Source organism: Marmota monax, unplaced genomic scaffold (genome assembly GCF_021218885.2).
Source record: "Marmota monax isolate L192 unplaced genomic scaffold, Marmota_monax_Labrador192_F-V1.1 WCK01_AAM20220418_F8-fsc00021, whole genome shotgun sequence".
NCBI lineage: Eukaryota > Metazoa > Chordata > Mammalia > Rodentia > Sciuridae > Marmota > Marmota monax.
Window position 1 is genome coordinate 15,852,655 of NW_026695228.1, and position 23,064 is coordinate 15,875,718.

The 23,064-nt window shown below is 37.2% G+C and overlaps 1 protein-coding gene across 1 annotated transcript in view; it reads right to left on the reverse strand.

The window, feature by feature from the left end:
* The window catches only part of Ano10 (anoctamin 10), a 191,851-nt gene that overhangs the window by 111,060 nt on the left and 57,727 nt on the right, over positions 1-23,064 (reverse strand). Inside the window, exon 11 of the mRNA XM_046437177.2 lies at positions 21,657-21,785. Coding sequence (XP_046293133.1) covers positions 21,657-21,785 — 129 coding nt within the window. The remainder of the gene's footprint in view (positions 1-21,656; positions 21,786-23,064) is intronic.

The following is a 23,064-nucleotide window of genomic DNA, read 5'->3' on the forward strand; positions in this document are numbered from 1 at the left end:
AATGGAATATTATTCATCCATAAAAAGGAATAAAGTTCTGAAACATGCTACAACAAAGTCTTGAACACATGATGCTAAGTGAAATAAGCTAGACACAAGAGGACAAATAATTGTTCAATTTCACATTTATGAAATGTGTAGATAGGCAACTTCATAGAGACAAAGTGTAGCAGAGATTAGCAGGAGATTGGGGAAAGGCAAATGGCAGTTTTTGTCTACCAGAAACAAAATTTCTATTTAGGGCAATGCAAAAGTTTTGGATATTGATAGTGATAATGGTGTATACCACTATAACTATAATTAATGTCATTAAATTACCTTTTATTATTATTATTATTACCTTAAATAGCTAAAATGGCAAGTTGTGCTATATGCATTTATCACAGTAAGTAAATATTTTGAAAAAGAAACTCTATGGTTATTTCCATATCTACACTTTTACCATCTTTATGATCATAGCAATGTTTTGGTGTTCTTTTCTGTGACCACAATCCTGTCATTGTATGTGTAGCACAAGACTCTCCTGTTACATACTGTGATTACTCAATTACCTGCAAGTGAAGAACTTTACATCATACTAATGCATTAAGGGTGTGTCACACAGTAATGAGGATAATTGTGTTCTGCCTTCTATCCATGAAAGTATCAATGCTGGAAATCTGAGTTAAGTAGGGTTCTAATTTGCAAGCCCAAAATACCAGTTCTGGTTTACTTGAACCAAGAAATTGTTGGTTAAAAACCTACCAGGCAGGTTTCTTACCAGAAAAGGCATAAGGAACCAGACTTAGCAGTCACAGAACCAAGAGCAAAGTACAAAAATCACTCCTAGAGCTGTACAGCAAGGACGCTAGAGCTACTACTACTGGACACAGTCACAGCACCATCGGCACAGCCATGCTATACCTGCCCTTGCCAAAGTGGATTGTGTACAGTACTCGCACCTTGAGCTTACTAGCTTCTAGTTCAAAGTTTAGGGTGAATGGTCTACACTGGCTCAGTATAGGTCATATCCATGTTCATGCCCTAGAAGTGAGGGAGGCTGGGAAAGGAAAATTTGCATTGTCATATTCTAGAAAGGGGGGGGGGGGGGCTCTAGCTCATAGTCAGAGATCCTCTGGACCCTGGAGGAGGTTTAGATGCTTAGCAACGAAACAGAATGACTTATATGCACCATGCCTACACACAAACCAATATGCACAATTAGCTTTTAAAGCTAACTATGCCTGAAAAGAGGGTTCTCAGCAGAGGTAGCAGCAAAACTTAAAATACTAAGCCAAGCAGGGGCTCAGTCCATGGAGAAGCCACAGGAGCTCAGTATTATCAAAATGTGGAGAGGAGAGCAGTGGAGAAGAGCTGCATGATTTCATAAAGGGCCTAGAAAGTGAGGACTTTAAACCTGAAAATGGTAGAGTGAGTCAGTGACAGCTTTTAAGGAGAGAATAAAATCAGTTTTTTTTAAAATCATTATTTTAGCAGAAGAACGAATTGGATGGTGCTAGGACTGGGGAGCCGAGGTGCCAGTTAAGAAAATGCTGTAGCAATTTAGACAAGAAATGATAAGGACCTGCTCAGAGGCTATGCATAAGGCAACAGTGGAGAGAAACTGGGTCCTGATGAAAGAACTGCCCGGACGGTGGTCTGTGGACATGGGCAGTCAGGTACTGAGAGCCCCAAGTTCTAGCCAAGATCACGGGGACAGTTATTTGAGATCCCTGACACACACTCAGGTGGAGGCAACCTAGGTAAATAGCAAAGCTGCACAGGCCATGAAATGACAAGCTTACCCAGGAACGGGATGAGGGGAGCAGAGGAGGACTGAAAAGAAACCTGGAAAAGGAGAAGCCAGAAGGAAGCTCAGGAATAAATAAGATCCAGAAGGAATAGTCAAAGAAGTGGGAAAAGAACTGGGTAATAAGTCTCTCACAGCAGTCAAAGAAGGAATTTCTAGAATGAGTTGAGTCATTCACCTCAAACAAGCACAGAGCATGGATATGGCTATTATCTTGCCTTGCTTCTGTTCCAGAAGTTCTCACGCAGGTAACGATAAAATTTCAAGCTTCTGTAATAGTCAGGCGAACACTTTTCCCACTAAGGGTGCATTTTCTACCGGTTTTTGAAGACTTGGATTCTTGGGGGAAGAAAAAAAAATCCCAAGAAAATATTGGGAAACAGTTCTGTCAGATTTCTAACTCAGTATTATTTAAGTTCCTCAACTTCACCCTTTCTCATGTAATTCTGAGACCTCTGAGACCAGGAAGGTGGTCATTGCACCTTGTAATAGACCCTACATTTATAGTTTGCCACAGAATACAGTTGGCCTGTCCCAGAGACCAAGTCCTCCTTCCTTCTTCAAGTGGCTTTGTGTAGTGATTATGTGCAACAACATGGAGCCAGGGAGAACAGAAAGGGAAAAGGCAACCTGGATCCTGCACGCAGACAATTTACAGACATAGGTTTCTAGCTCACCCAAGTGCCTACTGGGTTCTTCCTGTCTATTTCCCAGGTAACTTAAGATTTAGCAGAACCAGAAGCAAATTTGGGGATCTCCTGTCTAAAAAGACCTAATCCAGTGTCCCCTACTTCAATGAATGGCCCTTATCTAGTACCCAAGATAGAAACCTATGATCACTATTATATTCTCTCTCCCCTGGTACACAGCATATCCAATACATTAGAGTAAACTCTCCAAATACCTCTTCCAACACATGCCTCTCCAGAAGAGCCACTGCCTGCCCTGATCCAGCCTATCAGGATCCCTCCCCTGGACCACTAAGTGTACCTCCTATCTCACTTCCTCTTCTGATCTCCTGAAACATCTCCATGGTGAGTGAGACAGGTATTGTTTTAGTTTTTCAAACTGTAAATGGGATGAGATCACATTTACACATTTCCACTGTCACACTCCTACCCGTAGCCTCCCCCGATCCATAACTTCCCAGGGCTCCTAAGGGAAGAAAATTTCCTCAGCATATCCACAGATCATCTGGCCTCTCTGGCTTCTGTGTCCTCTCCAGCCTCAAACCACATTCCACTCTGCATCCTTATAGCCCTGGAGACTCTGTACTCCCTAGGAGGGTTACTCTTCCTCTCTGCCCAAAACATCCCTTCCTCAGTCTCTCATCCCCAACTCTCACTTCAGGCTCCATGTTTGTGATTCACTTCTCTTCAAAAACAGCTCTTCCTGACTTCTGATGAGGTCAAATTCCCGTACCCCATACAACAGTAATTTTATGTCTATTGGCAGGAGTATGTGGTGTTTTGTGTTGATGCTACATAAAGCTCCAAGGCCAGGGACCAAGCCCACTTCTGCTTATAGGCATCGACAGGTGAGCATCCCCCAGGAGGCATGGTCAACAAACTCCCTCTCCCCATCACAACAAGGCATGCTTACCCACATTTCATGGAAGGAAGTAATGTCAAGGGAGCAGAATTATTAAGTAGGAAAAGATGTTTTGTCTGTCTTTTATCCTCTAAGTTCCTAAAATAAAACCTGTAGTGATGGTGGCAGGGGAGGGAAGCTGAGGCATTTAAGAAGAGCAGAGGCCATTTTCCCATCTGCTCCTCTCCATCGCAAGTTCTTCCTCTTCTGTCGTCAGTATCAAAATGGCAGCCATGTATGAGATCTCTAATAAAGGTTGGTCAGAGCAAACCTCAGATTTTCTGGAAGTCGTTCCTTCCAAATCCAAGGATCTGTTGTTACTCCTGTAGCCAGCCAACATCATCTCTCCACTTTGGATTTATTTACTTTGTTTTGCAACAGAGTTATCACTTCTATCCTCAAGCACCAACATTTAATACACTAGCATATTCACATAATATACTTAGAAAGTATTAAGTAAAAAAGTCATTAAAATCAGCACACTTAGAGAAATAAAACCAATTGAATGGTGAAAACGACGAAGCTTTAAAAAGACTGCCAACTGATCTCTTTAGTCAGGGATACGACAAACATATGGACTGTAAAATTATCTTTCCCATTTTAGATTCACTATCAGAATTAGCAACATACTAATTGTCCTGTTCAGTCACCAGATCTTTAAATATCTTCATATTTTATTAATCTCTCTAATTAACCATCATTTTGACAATTTCTTCACTGGATTTAGAGTTGTAATGTTTATGGTTATTTCTGTAAAGCCTGAAACAGTGCATCTGTGAGGACGGCAGCTCGCTGCCAGCCTTGGGGAAGCGGCAGCGTGCACATCAACACAGCGATCCGAAATGATTAATTAACAAGTCAGAGGAGAAAACTGCTAAAAAGCACCATAGTTGGGAAACAATTCCAACATCCTCGGATATTTAAAAATATATATATTGAGAAAACATACTGTATGGTAAAATTTATGCAAAAATTTTAAGCAGAGGCAAAAGCAAATAGCAGTACAAGTCAGAATAGTGGTTGCTTTGGGATGGCAGTGACTGGGAAAGGCAGGAAAGGGCTTCTGGTAAATGTTCTGTGCCCTACAAATGGTTTCATTTCTGGAAACTTCAGTTGAGTTTTACACCCACAACCAGTATCTAGAAATACTTACATTTAATTTTTTTTTAAAAGTTCCTTAAAATGTTCTGAATATTTAATTAAAACATCCTATAAATGTAATAGAATATAGCAGCTACATTCTTATTGCAGCCCTGCTTTAATCAGGAATAGTGGAGATCCCTTAAGTTCTCTGAGGGTCTAAAATAATTTGTAATTTATTATTTGACTTCAACAATACTGGAAAAAAACAGTATATGTTTATAAAATATCCTACATGTGTATATACACATATGTCACATACAATGAACGCACCCACATACCAGGCTACTCTTCAGTAGCTTGGAACAATTTACACAGGACTTAAATCACAGGTTTATGGATTCATCTGTGCAATGGATTTCTGGGGGAAGGTTTTCACATTTTGTTCAACAGCTATATATTTATAAAAATTCAATTTCAAAATGCCCCTTATCCAATTAAACTATTACAACATGCCCAGCATGCTCCCATAGATGATATATCAGAGGTTTAGTACTGCATTAATGAGAATAGATTCTGTAGTGAACTAAGTATAAATCAGAATAAATATGATAATTCAAATAATGTAAAATGAAATATGCCATAAACTGAACAGCTGATGAAGCACTCTTCTTCAGTTCACAAATGAACATAATATACTAAAATTGCCTGAAAACACCAAGATAAATTCAGTTTTTCCAGATATAAAATTATTATTACAGATCTCTGAACTGCCATGGGATAATGGAACCACCAAAATCCCAATCTCTCCATAAGTCCTTAAAAAAAAAACCCACACACAAATAAAAATAAAAAACAGATCTATAAGGAAAGAATTAATGAAAGCATCAATCCCTCATATCTACAACACACCTAGGGGATAGGGATGGCCACATACTCAATGTCATGTGAAACAGGGAATAAATACCCAAATGCAGTGAGACCAGCTCCCAAGCTCAGATTTAGTGGGAAATTGAGTCAGGCATTAAGGGAAAAAGCAGTAGAGCAGAAAACAAAGGTATAGAGGTATGGGAACACAGTGAAATCACCTCCAGAGGAAGATACTGCCACCTTGAGTGTGGAACCATGGAGAACATGTCTGAGAAACAGAGTCAGAGGCCACCATCAAATTCCAGTGGCATGTATGTACCCAGATACAATTTTTAACTAAAACTTGCTTGTTAAGTATTATTAGTAAACTCTAAGGGAAAAAATAAGTCCATGGTACCAGTACAGGTATTCTAACTTTTGATGATAACAACATACTATTTAACTAATATTCTACTATTTCTTTATTATTATTATTATTATTAATTTTTTGGTATCAGAGATTGAACCCAGGAGTGCTTAATCACTTAGCCACATCCCCAGACATTTTTAAATATTTTATTTAGAGACACAGGTCTCGCTGAGTTACTTAGAGCCTAGCTAAGTTGCTGAGGCTGGCTTTGAACTTGCAATCTTCCTGCCTCTTTATAAAAATCTCAATTTTTATAAAGAGTGGGGCATATAACAGTTCATCCAATATAATAGTTAAATAACTTTCACAGGTATATACCTACATTTGCAGGGAATATACAAAATTTTTTATCATACAACAAAATTTACTTTTTGGTGTACAGTTTTAAAAATATGAACACACACAGGTGTGTGCCACTGTACCAGGTCTGTATTCCAGTATTTCTGAAGACAAAACAAAATGATAAATCTTCAAGAACCAACCTATATTTAAAATCAAATTCTATTATTACTTTGGAAAAATATTTTTAACAGTCTTTAGATTACAAGTCCGGGCTTATTCTTTATTCCAAGAATTCTCCAAGATCTCTGTTATTTTAATATTAGTTTATTAATTAATTTTTCCAAATTATTTTATGTAAATGAAGATAAAATAAGGGACTTTCATGACATAAATTTCTCTATTTTCTTTTTTTAAAAAAATGTTTTTAGTTGTAGAGGTACACAATACTTTTATTTTATTTATTTATTTTTATGTGATGCTGAGGATTGAACCCAGTGCCTCACACGTTTCAGGTGAGCACTCCACCACTTAGCTCCAGCCCCAATCCCAAATTTCTCTATTTTCTGATGTATATGCTAGTATTTTTCCCTTGTATTAATATTTTAAAAATATGAAACAAAAGGGTACCACATTTCTGTTTTCTAATTGGTATAAAAATACATAGCAGATCTCAAATATGACAATATAATATGTGATTTCATAATTCTTTCATTTCCATGGTAACTAAAAACATAAAAATGAAGGATCCGGGAGCTAATAGCACTGTCAAAGAGTTCAGTGATGCTTCACCCAATAAACAGAAATCCCCATCACTGAGCTTCACCATGGACATGGCCCTAGAAAATGCCCTGCCCATTTATCTGCCACCCCTGTGTGTGATGCTAGCTTATTACGAGCAGTCAGGATTAAAATTTCAATATTCCCATTGATGCAGAGGAGACAAGGGTCCAACAGTCAAAGGGACAAGGACTAAGACGCAAGATGCTTCAATGGCTGCAAATGCTTTGCCTTTACTTAAACTTCCTATCTTTTTGAAAAATTTTTTTAGTTGTCAATGTACCTTTATTTTTTACTTATATGTGGTACTGAGAATTGAACCCAGGGCCTCACACATGCTAGGTAAGCACTCTACCACTGAGCCCCAGCCCCAGCCCTTAAACTTCCTGTTTTTAATGGTTCAAGCTTCTTATCAAAGACTAAGAAAAAAACAACAGCCACCATCACTGACTTGCCATCCTCACTCAATTTGTAGATAAAAGGTAATAATCGAATTCCTTGGAAATCTCAATTTTTATAAAGAGCGGGTCATATAACAGTTCATCCAATATAATAGTGAAATAGCTTTCACAGGTACATACCTACATTTGCAGGGAATATACAAAATTTTTAATCATACAACAAAATTTACTTTTTGGTGTACAGTTTTACAAATCTGAACCCACACAGATTCATATCATAATCAGGTGTCATCACCTGAAAACTCCCTCATGTTACACAACAAAATTAATCTTAATTCACATTATTTTAATGCTTTTCCCCATGAACGAGCAGCAGAAACAATCCCTCTAAAACATCTGGAATCACTGATACAGGCACTAAAAGAACCCATGGTATGTTTAGGCTTCTGTGTGCTCAGTTTCTTTTTCATGTAAAACTAGAGTCTGCTCTAAAGGCAGTGTTCCTTAGCCAGGTGTCCATGATCCACACCCCATAAGATATTCTCTTTGTGGATTTTATAGCAAGGCCAGGGCCTGAACTCAGAAGGGGCTCAACATACCCCTGCTTACTCCCAGACCAGGATACAGGCCCAAACATCATCAAAACAGTCAAAGAAATCAAAGACAGACATCTAAAACAGGGGCTGTCAGCAGAAGAGATGGCAACACATTTCAGACGATGGTAGTGAAGTGAGAAGCACGCTGTCAAATGAAACAGAGAGGAATACTGAGGGACACGGGGAAGCAAATATAGCAGAAAAATGGAAATAAGAATGGGCTGTGAACTGGAAGGTTACCGCAAGTGCATTCAAGAAACTGTCTCACTGAGGCTCAGGTGTACCTCCCTACCCTGGCTTCCAGTTATCTCTCCTCAAGATAAATTATTTGGTGTGGAATTTGTAGGTCGAAGAATATACCTGTTTCACATTTGTTTAAATCTTATGAGGCTTATTTCAATAACACCTCAAGACTTCCTAATCCAATGCCTTTTTGTTGAATTATACTGTTAAAACTGATTCTTATTCCAGAGTTGCACAGTTATCTGTTTAAATAGGCTTTGGCCTTTGGAGCAGTTCTAAAGAAATTCATTCTTATTTTAAAAAGAAAAAAAAAAAAAAAAAACAATGTAATAGGTCCACAAATAGACTGCTCCTTCGCTTTGACCCCAATCTAGTCCTGGTCCCATCTCTGGCAAAAAAGCATGACAAAATATTTATTACTAGCAGCTCTTAATATTGCTAAACTGGAGGTAAAGCTGATCCAAGCCTGAAATAACAAGGGTACCAATCACTTTTCTTCAACTTGTCATTTATTCATGAAGCAAGAACTTATCTTATTCTGAAAAGGTCAAAACTGCTTTGTGAAATATCATTCAAATCATAAGTTCTAAAGTCCACCAGCATCAAGAGGTCATCTTACATATGCATTCCTTTGCATAACACTTTTTCTTCATTTGGTGTGGTGGCACACGCCTGTAATCCCAGCTACTAGGGAGGCTGAAGCCAGCCTGGACAATTTAACGAGACCCTGTCTTAAAATTAAAAAAAATTTAAGATAGTCTGGGGACGTGGCTCAGTGGTAGAGCACTTGATGAGCATGTGTGATGTCCTGAGTTCAATCTGTAGTATTTAAAAAAAAAAAAAATTTCAACTGCTAATAATAGCATTCTCTTACTTATACTAAACAACTAGGAAATTCACTAAATTCTGCTCATGAATCATTATTCATATACATAGTTGTTTATCAGTACATTAAACATCCCTAGAAGCCTGCACAAGAAACCATCCCGCTGGCTGCCAAAGCAGGGAATTTGTTGACTAGGAAACAGAAATTCTGAATCATGTAAATACATTGCTATTCAAAGAACACATACTTGAAATTTAAATCAAGACAACTATTTCTGTAAATTATACCTTTCTAGTTTCTACATGTTGTCAGTTAACAACAATAATGAAACTTTATTAAAAGACTATCAGATACCAAGCAACACGGAGGCAGAATACACATGAAAGGTATGGAGTGAACAATTTCTATAAAACACTTCTTACAGAGAGCTGAGAAGGAATGCTTGCAAATGGCACTTTCTCCCAAAGGTTGAAAGAACCAACTGAATACCTTCTGCTATTTTCAGAACTCGGTTTGTGTGTGTGTGTGTGTGTGTGTGTGTGTGTGTGTGTCTGTGCGCATACGCATGTGTAGTGGGGGAGGAGGAAGGGAGAGTAGCAGCACAGTTGCTCTGCAGGGTTCCATTCACTGACCCAGACAATACTTCCAACAATAATGTGAGCCAATGAGCAGTGGTGACCTCTCCACAGGACAGTCCTCCACCCCTACCTGTGATCCCAGGGTCCACCTGCAAATACACAGGCAAGGAATAAGGCAGTGGAGCATGACAGCCTCAGAGTCAGGAATGAGAACAAAATGACAACAGTGCTCCTGCTCAGTAGTATGAATGTCATACAAATCCATCAACCTTCCTGGGGACAAGAGGGTGATGTATTTAACCTCAGCACTGTAAGCCAGTGCAGGTCAAACATGCTTGTGACCAGCTTACATGGGGAGGGGGAACTTGTGCCAGGGGGCAAATCAACTCCTTTTTTTTTTTTTTTCCATACCTAAACATTTTTAATGAAAGAAACAGTATGTTGATTTGTTGGTTTAGCATGAGTTCCTTCTCTTACTGTGGAATTACTAAGCAGTTCTCAGACCAGCACAGTATGTGAACCACACCTATAGTAGCACTACAAATATGAGTATAATGACAGGAAGTTTCAGTAACAATAACTAGGACAACTGGGAGAGATCCTAAAAATCCAAATTCCCTTAAATTCTGATGATGTGTGAATGAATAACTATGTCATCAGTTGACAAGGACTTGCATAAGACCCTTTCCAAGGACATTAAAGATTATAAACCTTTCTCCTGCAGTAATGAATAAGCAGGACAAGGCATTTAGGTTTATGTTTTTTGTTTTTTTGGTTTTTTTATGTGTGTGTGTGTGTGTGTGCACATGCCTGTGTGTGGTGCTGGCGATGGAACCCAGAGTGTCACATACGCTGTGTAGGCACTCTACCACTGAGCTACATTCCCAGGCTTGGCCTTTATTTTAAAGCAAAAAGAAAAAGAAAAAAAAAAAAGCAAAGTCCTATAAGATATGTACCCAACAAATCCTTGTAATCCAACTGCTAAGACATCTTTCTATTGAGCCATACTCTTCACATATGTGTTAGTCTTTATATTTAAAAAATATATATATATTCTTTAGTTTACTTAAATAGGTTCTTGGTTTAGATTACTTTATAAGTTATTAAAATATTCCTCATAAATGTCAAGCACATGAGTAAATTTAACATTACAAGTTGTATACTATTCTTAGTTTGAAATTATTTATTTAAAAATTACCTGAAATTAACTTTATTGTTTTTGACACCTCCCCCTGCACCCCCTCAATCCTTCACTGGTTAGAACACTGGGATTCTCAGTCACCACCACTGTGCTCCTGTTGCTCTACAGATCCTATTGGTCCTAGGAGCACACGACTACCTTTTGCCTCCAAAAGGTTTAATTACAGTGCTGCATCACTTTCCTCATAATTATTTGCATGTCTGTGCATGAACCACATTCTGAAAACATAGTCTGCAAATAACAAAAGCATAAAACAGCATATCATTTTTGTTCTTACATATGATCAGCGAATTCTCAAATGTGTTTTAAGCTTCGCCTCATTAATTTCCTCTTATCAGCAAAATGATGAACTCAAGTTACGGGAACTCAAAGCAAGAAAAGCTAAAGAAGCCCATTACTTCTCATGATATGTTCCTTTTAACAATGTCTCTAAATAAAGAGTCAATTACAAAATCTTATTTGTTGTTTGAAAAGATCCACTTGCTATGGAAAATCAAATTTTAGATTAACTGGTTTTATATTGTTTCACTCTGAATTTTGAAAAAGAAAAAATTCTTTATCTTATAACATATCCTGAATCACAGATAAAATATTCTCCAAACATTTTTTAAAATATATTTTTATACATTTTAAAATTTGCTGTAATTTACATACAGTAAAAGTTATTCATCTTGCTGTACAGTTCTTTAACAAACGTACTGAGCTATGAAATCATCACATAATCAATATATGGCACAATTCCATCATTCCAGAAACTACCCTTAAACCTGCACCTTATTCCTAACCACTAGCAACCACCCTCAGTAAATTTTAATATCTTGGTTTAGAAGGGATGTATGTTACAGCAACCTCAGGACAAATCTGTTAGCAAAGAGAAGACAATACAGAGCTCTACCTATGATCTTGTTCATAAGTCCTTCCTGACATTCTGTGTTTCTAGGCTGTGGATGAACAGAACTTATCTATCAGACAGCTGCGTTTTCCTTTCTATGACTGAGAGTATCATAAAAGAATATTAACAAACTGTATTCTTTCTGCTCCTATCTCACCTTTGTTGTGAAATGTTCCCTCAACCCAAGTTCCTCATCCAGTGACCACATCACAGGCTTAATTACTAGCACAGATGGTGCCAATTAGTTTCTGTGTGAAGTACAGAGATGCAAAGGATAATGACAGCACTACAGCCTTCCCTGCATGTGTAGGAATGGTCACGGCTGGGGCTCAACGACGACAGCCTGGGGACAACCATGTCTGTACCTTCTGAAGCTCATCTTCACCTTGTGTTCAGCCTGCCAAGGAGAGCCTTGACCTTCAGGCTCAGAATGGGCACACCTTACAAAAAATACACATATAGATGTATATGGCATTTATGTATTTTTTCATTTGGAAGATGAGGGTCTTTAACTCATACATGTAAAATAAGAAAATTTCTTAGAAAGTAATCAACATTTAAAAACTTTTCCTTCTCTTCCCTTCATGGCCCTTAACATCTTTAGAAATCCGTAGTCCATTTTTAGTAACACTGATAACATAATGGGTTGGGGAACACATTTTATTAATTAAATTATAGTAGCAATATTAACATTTTACATTTGCAAGCACCTTGGAGTCAACAAAACGCTCTCACACAGTTTCTAATTTAATCCAGGATGTATCATGGCACCTTGGGGGACTACAAAATAAACTAAAGCCTAAAGAAATCCAAAGCTCTTAAGCCTTTAAGCTATAGACTAAAGGAGGTAGAGAGACAGAAGCAATAACAAAAGAACAATTACAATATATCAAAATAATGAGAAATATCAGGACTGTAGAAATGGGAAAGGCAAGGAGGGTTTAAAAATAATGGAGAAGAGCAATTGGTAGACCCCAGCTGTTCTTTTGGACTGATGTAGAAAAAAGCAAAGGAACCTGCAGGGCAGTGAGGTCGGTGGGCAGGAGCAGAGGCGGCTGCTGTCTACACACACAGGGCTGGGTGCTTTACAGACACCACCCTTGCATCCACCCCACAGCCCCACTTGGGAGCTGCTCCCTAGCAAGGGCAGAATTGGAGGTTCAACCTCATAGTGATAAATTCAATTTTCATTTTTACCCATCATTGAAATGGTCAAGTTTAGAGTTTATATTAGTAAAGGAAAATACATTTTGAAGTCATTCAAACTAGTGCGCTAAGAGGCCATTTTGGAATGAAAGGGGATGCGATATTTTCGTGATGAGCTCAGAGCCCTCCACTGGTTTCCCCATCATCATCCCCCACCTCCAATTCACGATTTCCCCTCTCCCTAAGAAAACCCACAATCTGATTTTGTCCCTCACTTGCTCCTACCTCTAGAGCTGCCCCAATGTCCCACTCTTCCTTTGAAGGTGTTCCCTGCCACACAAAGCCTCCTCAAGTACATTTCTTGCAGATTCGAAACTGCTCAACACCCCATCCAATATTTTAAAGGGCAGAAGTGTCTTCTATGCTTCAATTCTAGTTTCAATTGAAACTAAAAATGCTTTCTTATCTCCCCATTTCCCAAAGGAATAACATAGATAGAAAATCAGAGAAATCAGAAAGTTTGAATTAGAATTGGTTCACCTATCTAAAAGGAAAGGTCACTGTCATACAAGAACAAGGTTAGCAGGCAAGTTCAAGGGGAAACTACTGAAACAAGCTTGTATGCTGCTGGGGGAGAGGAGTGAGAGTATTTACATTTGAATGCCCATATGTATGACCTTCTGTGATTTCACTTTAACAAAAATAATACAGCCAGACTTTGAAATGATGACTTACAAGGTAGAAAAGCTGTGGAGTTGCTTTTCTAATTCTTACCCCCTGTGTAATTCTTTTCTGAAAGGAATACTATTGTGAATGTGAAGTTGAGACTTGCCTTTTCCTAAACTTTCCAGGTCAAGAAACAGGCTAACCACTGTAAGATCTTAAAATACAAATGCAGAGTAATTTTCAAAAGTTGCACGTTAACAAAAATGTATTTAAGATGGGAGTGGTGGTGTGCGCCTGTAATCCCAGCAGCTTGGGAGGCTGAGACAGGAGGATTGCAAGTTCAAATCCAGCCTCAGCATCAGTGAGGTGCTTAGCAACTCAGTGAGATCCTGTCTCTAAATAAAATACAATTTAGGACTGGGGATGTGGCTCAGTGGTGAGTGCCCCTGAGTTCAATCCCCGTTACGCCCCCCGCCAAAAAAAAACACAACAACAACACAAAAAACTATATTGAAGAAGAATATGTGCTAACCATCAGGGCACTGGGTTCTTCAACCAAACAAATATTTCCCATTAACTAACATACCTAAAAGCCAGGCCTCTAATTTAGGAATCTAAGGCCAGAAGAAGTCCACAGAGGTGATCCAGTTGGGGCCAGTAATTCCTCATTTATTCAATAAAGTTAGCAGAAATGCAGAATCATAAACATGTATATATTTGTACATTTTAGAATGCATGCAGTGAAATAATAACCCATAAGACAATGCCTACAATATTCAGATTTCTTTTCTTTAAAGAAGAGTGAAAACTTGAAGATACTTATGAAGCAATGTGAAAACAGAATCTGGAAACTGCCCATATTTTTATGGTTTCTCCCCAATCCTTTATAACTCTCTCATTTTTATCCAACCTGATAGTAAGTTGTCTTTATGGAGTCTTTCTAAAAGTTTGCACAGAAATGATGGTTCTATTTTAGCACATGTTTTTCATCAGTTTTCATTCCATCTAATTAAATTATGCCAATTACAGTAACAAGAATGCCACACATAAACAAATTTGGTAACAAAATACCTCTGGGTAAGTACTTAACTCAGTGAGTAGACATCTATCCCACTCTCTCATCCCAACTCCCCGCAGGGGGAGCACCTCTATAGTCAGGACACCCACGGGAGGGAATGGAGAAAGCTGGGTCATCTGGGGCAGGAAGGCAACAGAATTTCTCTCAGATAGCTCTGTAGAGTTCCAAAGCAGGGCCTGTGTGTTACAAAATGCCTGGTGTACATTAAGCACACAGTAAACATGTATTCAATGAAAGAATCTGCCTTGACTATCCTTAATTATTCCCCACCCATTAGGAAGGCACAGAAGAAGTTTTTTTTGGATAAAAATTGAAGAAAGACTAGGAAATAGCAAAGATTATCAACAGGAATAAAGGAAACAAAAATAGGAAGAAAAAATATAACTCCATAATTCCATTTGTATGTACCCTAATCCAAAAGTCAAAGCCCTTTTTTATCTTCCCAGAAACCCAACATGTGCTCAACATTGGGAAGTAGTGACCAGATGAATGACTTGATTGGCTGTGGGTTCCTTCCTAAGTTAAGTTTTAAACTGCATTCTCAGTGTTTAATCAAACCTCTCAATTGCATAAAGAGTCCTCTATAAGAACAGATTTTCTTTTCCTGAAAAAAACAATGACAATAACAACTAACAAATATTGACTATTTAATCTTCATAGGCACTGTATAAATATACTGTATGCATTTATTGATTTAATCCTCATAACAATGCAGGAAGTATGTACTGAAGTCATTCAAAGACACAGAGCTAGCTAATGTGTAGTCAGGAGTTGAACCCGGAGCCCTTGTTCTTAACCACTATGCAATACCACCTAATATCCTTCAGATGATCTTATAAATAATAGACTGTTAATATTTTACCTAAGAGGTTTCTTCATATACTTCCCAAAAGTTCGATATCAAAGTCTGCAATTATAAATCTGAAAATAATTCTTAAATGTCTGATACTAAGTATAATATGTGTGCACTGGGAAAAAATTACAAATGACTCATTCACCCATTAAGCAATTACTTAATCACTTGAAAACAAAGAGTTAAAATAATTTGATAAACATGTCTCAGTTCCTGAGTATTTCTGTGTGCTGGACCTTGACCAGGCTCTCAGGAAGATCAGAGTTGGAAAAGGAGACTTACGAATGCTGCCGGTTCAGGTTCCAGTAAATGCTAACACGGACTTATAAGAAGGGCTCTTGGATGTCCAAGGATGGAATAGAAATCAGTGGAGGTGAAAGGAAAAGGGTATTGTATTCCACTGAGGTATGTCTTCTGAAAGCCATGCACCATAACAGAGAAGAAATAAGATCAGAATTTCATTTAGGAATAACAATTCCAGAAACAGAGTGCATGGGGCAAAGGAAGGGCAGCATGAGAGTCAAATGGCTAGTGAGGTTCTGCCATGAGAGTCTAGGTAAGAACCACCAACTGTACCATGTGGTATGTGAATTACACTGAGAGGTAAAAAAAAGAATTATCCTCAGTAAATCCATTTTAAAAAACAAGCCTAGATGAGAAATTGAGAGTACCTGAACTCAAACCATGCCAATGGTGATGAGTGAGAGAAACCAAACAAATATTCCAAAGTCAAAATGGGAAGGACTTGATCAATGGATAGGTAAGAGAGGGTGGGGGGGGACTGAGGTGTGGAGGCAAGACCCAGAAGAGAGAAACATAGTCATGCCACAGGAAGGAAGAAGAGAGGGAAGCTAACATATAAACAACCAACAAAACCAATTCAGCATTATTATGGAAATGCATTCAGGAGCCAATGGAGACATAGACTAATCACTAAAAGATCAACCCATTAATAATCATGGTACTATTATCTGTTATCAGTCTTCCAATTCCTCTTCTGGGTTAAACACATACCTGTCACTTCTCACTCATCTTACCAACATACTCATTGTACATCTGAGGAAACGGAAGATGCACAGAGATTGAAGGAAAAATTGAAATTCTAGTTCAGCTATAAACTGACTCTGACACCCCAAGCGAATTCTATGCTGTGACACTACCTGCTTAACAAACGATGAGGACAACACTAATAAGATAATCAAAGTGTCATTCTGCCACGGCTGAGCCAAGTCAAAACTGCCACTCATATCCCCTGTGTCTCAATCCTGTACTCAGCTCCGGGTCTGGCATTTCACATACAAAATAATCTCACTTACATGCACCTTATAAGAGTGATAGCAGGATCTGCTAAGTGCCAGACACTTGTGATTAGAATATGCCTTTGTCACTTCTACTTTTCAGAGCATCTGTGTAAGGGAAGCTGCACTCACCTCAATCTGCTAGTCAAAGAAATGGGGTCACAAAACAAGGCGATGACACTAAGAGGCAGGGCAGAAACAGATCCCACATCTGCATAGTTTTAAACGTCTATATGTAAATACAATCTCTCGTATCTCTCTTTCCCCATCCCTTCTTTCTTTCCTTCCTCCTTTTGCCCACCTTCTCTCTCCAGAAAGGGAGAATACATGTGACAAAAATGTTCCAAATTAGTAGATCCTCATATAGGTAGAGTATATAGGGATTATCTAAATTGTCTTGCAAATTCTCTTTAAGTCTAAAACTAGAAAAATAACCCTGGGAGGACATAAAAAACCATGAGGGCTCAGTCCATCCTTAGAAGATAACTTTAATCATTACAAACACATGAGAAACACTGTGGAGTGGGAGTGGGGGGGTGTCAAAAAACTAATTAAGTGGGGTTTTAAATTTTTTTTATTCTAATTTGTTATATATGACAGCAAAATGCATTACAATTCATTTCACACATATAGAGCACAATTTCACTTCTCTGGTTGTATACAAAGTATATTCATACCATTTGTGTCTTCATACATGTACTCTGGATAGTAATGATCATCACATTCCACCATCATTTCTAATCTCATGCCCCCTCCCTTCCCCTCCTATCCCTTTGCCCTATCTAGAGTTTGTCTATTCCTCCCATGCTCCCTTTCCCTACTCCACTATGAATCAGCTTCCTTATATCAGAGAAAACACTCGGCATTTGGTTTTTTGGGATTGGAGAATAAAATACTAAGTGAAGTTAGCTAACTCCATCCATTTATCTGTAAATGCCATGATTTTATTCTCTTTTATTGCTGAATAATATTCCATTGTGTATATATGCCACATTTTTTAATCCATTCATCTACTGAAGGGCCTCTAGGCTGGTTCCACAATTTAGCTATTGTGAATCAGGCTGCTATAAACATTGATGTGGCTGTGTCCCTGTAGTATGCTGTTTTTAAGTCCTCTGGGTATAGACCGAGGAGAGGGATAGCTGGGTCAAATGGTGGTTCCATTCCCAGTTTTTCAAGGAATCTCCATACTGCTTTCCATTTTAGCTGCACCATTTTGCAGTCCCACCAGCAATGTGTGCCTTTCCCCCACATCCTCACCAAGACTTATTGTTGTAGGTATTCTTAATAGCTGCCATTCTGACTAAGTGAGATGAAATCTTAGAGTAGTTTTGATTTGCATTTTTCTAATTGCTAGAGATGATGAACATTTTTTCATATATTTGTTGACTGATTGTATATCATCTTCTGAAAAGTGTCTGTTCAGGTCCTTGGACCATTAACTGATTAGGTTATTTGTTTTTTGGTGTTTAGCTTTTTAAGTTCTTTATATACCCTAGAGATTAGTACTCTATCTGATGTGTGAGGGGTAAAAATTTGCTCCCAAGATGTAGGCTCTCTATTCACCTCACTGATTGTTTCTTTTGCTGAGAAGAACTACAATTAAACACGTGTGGTGCAGACTTATTCTGATGTTGATCAGACTTATTCTGATGTTGATCACGAGGTCCTAAACATTAAAAATGCAATGTAACTTCTGGAATAAGTAGTTAACTCATTTTTCACTTAGAAAAACAATAGCTTTCAGCAGGTAAATTGTTAGCACTTAATATGTCTAACTGGTACAGCTGCCAAACTCAGAATTAAAAGGACACTGTAACTTCATTTAATACTAAAATGAAATATTATCTAACATTTTATATTTGTAAGATTTTTAGGTCATTTCTATTTTTTTAACTTGGAGTTTTAGTGCAATTCTGCATTTAAATCAACGATCCTTAGCTTGAAATTACATCAAAGAAGTGAACTAAATTTGTTTTAAAAGTGAGGAGCATTACTCCTTAAGGGGAATTACTGATTTGATCTTGCAGGCTAAACTTTGTGACATTGCTAGTATTTGCTTATTTTCAACCCACAAAAATGGCATATTCGTAAATTTTCATCTTATACATCAGTTGGCTAATTCTCCTGTTCGGTCTATAATAAACTATTTTACAAAAAAAAGTAAAGTTCAGTTACCATCGACTTTCAAAGGCAACACTAGATGGCAGTAAATACACAAAAGCCGAGACATGGCAGTTCTCAGCAAGTAATAATGACCATTTTACCCTTTACTCAATTTCGTGCTGATTTAAAATCAAGCTCTAAAAAACATCCTAATTAAAAACCTCACTTAAAATTTAAAGGTAGCTGGCTTTGAAAATGGGAGACAAAAAAAAGCTATTGAAACTATCAATTCATCCAATTTTAAATTAAACATCAACTTTAAAAAATTATTGCATTTTCTAAGACTTCTTTGCTTTGCTACCAAATTCTAACTATATAAATTACATTTAGATGCTAACTAATTTGGAGAAAAATTTTAACTTAAATTGATTTTTCCATCAAGATGTCAAAAATGTATACAAGACTTTACTTCAAATATATATTTAGAGTTTACTTATTATGGCTTTTGGGAATTAGTGAAATCTCAACTCATTTAGAAGCCATGAATAAATTATGAAAGTACAGCATGCCATTAACATGTTACAAGGAAAAAATTCTTTTAAAACCAAATAAATACTAACACTATCTAGACTCCAGAAAAAATAAGAAATAAATAATAATTTTATTTTAAAATAATAAATTTAAGATTTTACTTAGTTACCTGAAAAGATATTTCCAGGTTTAAGAGGAAAATCTTATAAAGAAACATGTAAATTTGACCCATTGATAGTTTTGATAAACTTTTCATAACAACCTTTTTTGATTCCAGCTTTCCTGGGGTATAATTGACAAATAAAAATTGTATATATTTAAGTATTTCACAACATATATTGTGAAATGACTAACACAATTAAGCTAAATAACTTGTCCATCACCTCACATAGTTACCTTATAACAATGTGAATCGTAATTTCAGCATGATTTTATAAGCTTACATGGTAACAAACCAAAAACTTACTTTTCCTTATTTGTAAATGTTCCACTTTTTGGATCATTACAAGGCCAGATGGCATTCAGTTGAGGTCTCAGTAACACTAGAATAAAATTAGCTAACTTACTAATTTTTTGGATACTTCTAACACCTTCTCTGAGATTAGTTTTGTACTTACACACAAAATGCTCAATTTATAAGCCAAAGTGAGGGCACTCTCAAATGTAGGAAGTCAGTAAAGTAACAGGAGACAGCCAGCAAATCTCCCAAAGTAAAAGAGAACTGGGCCCTGGGTACCTGATTAAGGTATCATTAAATGCAAAAGAAAGCAGCAGTCTGATCAATGGTACTGTACAAGAAGGAAGATAGCTAGTCGGAAATCAGGAGAAAGAGAAGACAAAATCAAGAGGTGGGTGACACTGAACTCATCCTGCACTGCTTAGAAGTTGACAAATGGACACCAAGACCTGGCTCAGAACAGAGACTTGCTCTGTTTGGGGGCAGGAGTAGTTTTTAGGTTTCTGTGTCCCTCAAGACTATTACATTTTTCCCTGTTCTGACTCACCATTCACCAGGAAATCATTTAATAACCAATTCCACTTGTACTATAACACTAACTATTATGGTCACTGTAAAAGTATCTCCTACCTGAAATCAGCTACTTGACATCCTTATGCATCTTAATAGTATGCAGTTTATGTCAATCCCAAAAGCCTAACTAATTTTGGATGGCAAATAATTCTGTATTGGCAAAGGCAAGTTTCTAGATATTCAAAGTTATGGGGCAGGGGCTGGGGATGTGGCTCAAGCAGTAGCGCGCTCGCCTGGCATGCCTGCAGCCCGGGTTCAATCCTCAGCACCACATACAAACAAAGATGTTGTGTCTGCCGAAAACTAAAAAATAAATATTAAAAAAAAAACAAAGTTATGGGGCATAACCTAAATCAAGAAGCCCAGCCAGCTGGTTTCTCCCTCTCCAAAGAACCTCCGACTTATTCACTCATTTCTGCAGGTAATAAATCAGTTTTGCAAATAGCTCTCCAAAATTTTATTCAACTCACAACATTCAAAATCAACTTCCTTTTATTTGCCAGGGCCAATCTCTTTCCCCTCCTACACACTACTGTCTAAAATCACTCTCAAAATGCATATTCTACATGTAGCATCTATCATGAACATAGATTCCTATGAAATATGATAAAAGAGCAAAAAGGGCAAAGCAGAATATATTTCTCTAGCTAATTCCAGAAATATACACGTTCATAATTTCATTTCTTCTATTCAACCCTGAGTCCAAAGGCCTTGGGGATATGAAACACCACTCTCTGTTCCTGCTAAATACTGCTTTAACAAATTTCTATAACTGTTCTATTTTTAAAATTTTGAAAAATGAAAGGTTATGGTATTAACAATGATAAACACTAGCAATGAAAAATCTTTGGGAAAATTCTTCTATTTACTTTTGATTAGTGTTTAATTTTTAAGATGTTGTAAGAATCCATATTCTGAAACATAATAACAAAGGAAAAGCTGAAAGGTACAGAGACAGCCTACCTGTATTTTGTTTGTTAAATTATGTATTATTCCACAAATTATATTGTGGAATTTGATAGTGTTTCACAACAAATTTTATATTTGTGGCAAATGAGACATAAATCATTATTAACTAGCATTACTTAGGATTTGCTTAAGAAAACAGAAGTGACATTTCCCCAGAATAGACAAAAAATACCTGTTAAATTTGTAGGATGTTATTCCAAAGAGGATTTATCCACTCAGCACAATAGCTAAAAAAAAGTCACTTCCTATTTGCATCCTGATAGTCTGGGCAGTAACCATAAATAAACAGCCTGAATCCTCATGTCCTCTATTTGAACTGTGCTGCTTTCTTACCAGTAAATGCATGATACTAAATTGTCATGGTCAGCAGGGACAGCACTGCTTTAGAATAGATAACAGAGACATCTGATATGGATGCTATTTCAAATAATAAATTTTCACTTACCTCCACTGCTACTACAATCAAAATGAGGTCTGTTTTTGACTCTGGAAAGACTGCATTCACTTGAGGTGACATTCCAATCAGAGCACAGTTAGTGACCACAGATATGACACTCATTGTTTCAAAAGCCAGCTAAAATAAAGAAGAATGTGAAGTTGTAATGACCATTTTCATAGTTCCTTATCCTTTTCTTTTTCATATTATCTAAAAATCAAGAAAAAGTCTTTTCCCACATTCTACACATTTCAAGTACATTTTAAACTTTTCTCCTGTTGTGTTTTGATTTTTATTTTGTTGAAAAAAGCTATACTGTTAGAAAGTATTGTAGACAATTTGGCTTGACTATCCTGTAGAAATATGTTCTACTGTCTCAACTGGAGGTGATCAGGCACCTGAATTTGGAATACATCCAATACATTGTTAAAGCTATTCTACTCTACTCATATTTAAGAGGAATCTAAAGGGCCACCAGAGAAAATATCTCACAAATACACATAATACTTGAAACAATTTATTTTGTGAAGCTGTCTTTCCACTTTGACAGATCACACAACACATCCAGTTTAGCTGTAACCAACACCAATTCTAAAGAGTGATCCCTTCCTAGTAGCACTTACCAAACCACCATAGAACCTTAGAAATGCAGAGATGCCAGGCTCTACTGAGACCTACTCTCATCCTTGATCTTGTGAAGGAGATCTTGGTGCACACTTCCAGGTATGGATAGAAAACAGTACTGGCCGTGGCTCTTTTTCTTTTTTTAACATAAAGCTCGAGCTATCACTACTTGATAACCACTAATTCCAAGAAATACAAAGTCTTTATTCCTATTATATATTTATCTCTATTGTATCTTCTAATGGTTATTTGTATATGAAACAGTTACTTACTTCTGTATGTTAATTTTGTGAGTTATTATATCTTCATATTACTTGTAGCAATTTTGATTCTCTGGGTTTTCCCAATCATATAATCCAATGATCACATCATCTCCAAACAGAGTTTTAGCTCTATTCCTACTTTTTATACTTATAATTCCTTTTCTTGTCTAATTAGGTTGGGCAGTAATTCTAGTGCCATACTCAACACTAAAAGTGATCACAGACATCCTCATCTATTAAAAGCCATTTGGTTTTGTTTTACTGTGTACTTAATATCTTTAAGTAAAGGTGATCTGTATTATTCTTATTCCTGTTTCTAGTTTTCCTTGCACTCATCTGTGTACACATGTCGGTTCAAATAATTGTATCACATGTTTGATTTCATTTATCTGCCAGAACAGTCAAGACAACAAACAGTTCAGCACCTCAAGGAGTCCTGTTGTTGCCCTTGTATAATTTATCTAGCCCCTCACAGTCACTAAGCTGCTTTTCACTTCTAAAATTTTGTCATTTAAAAAATGCTACATAAA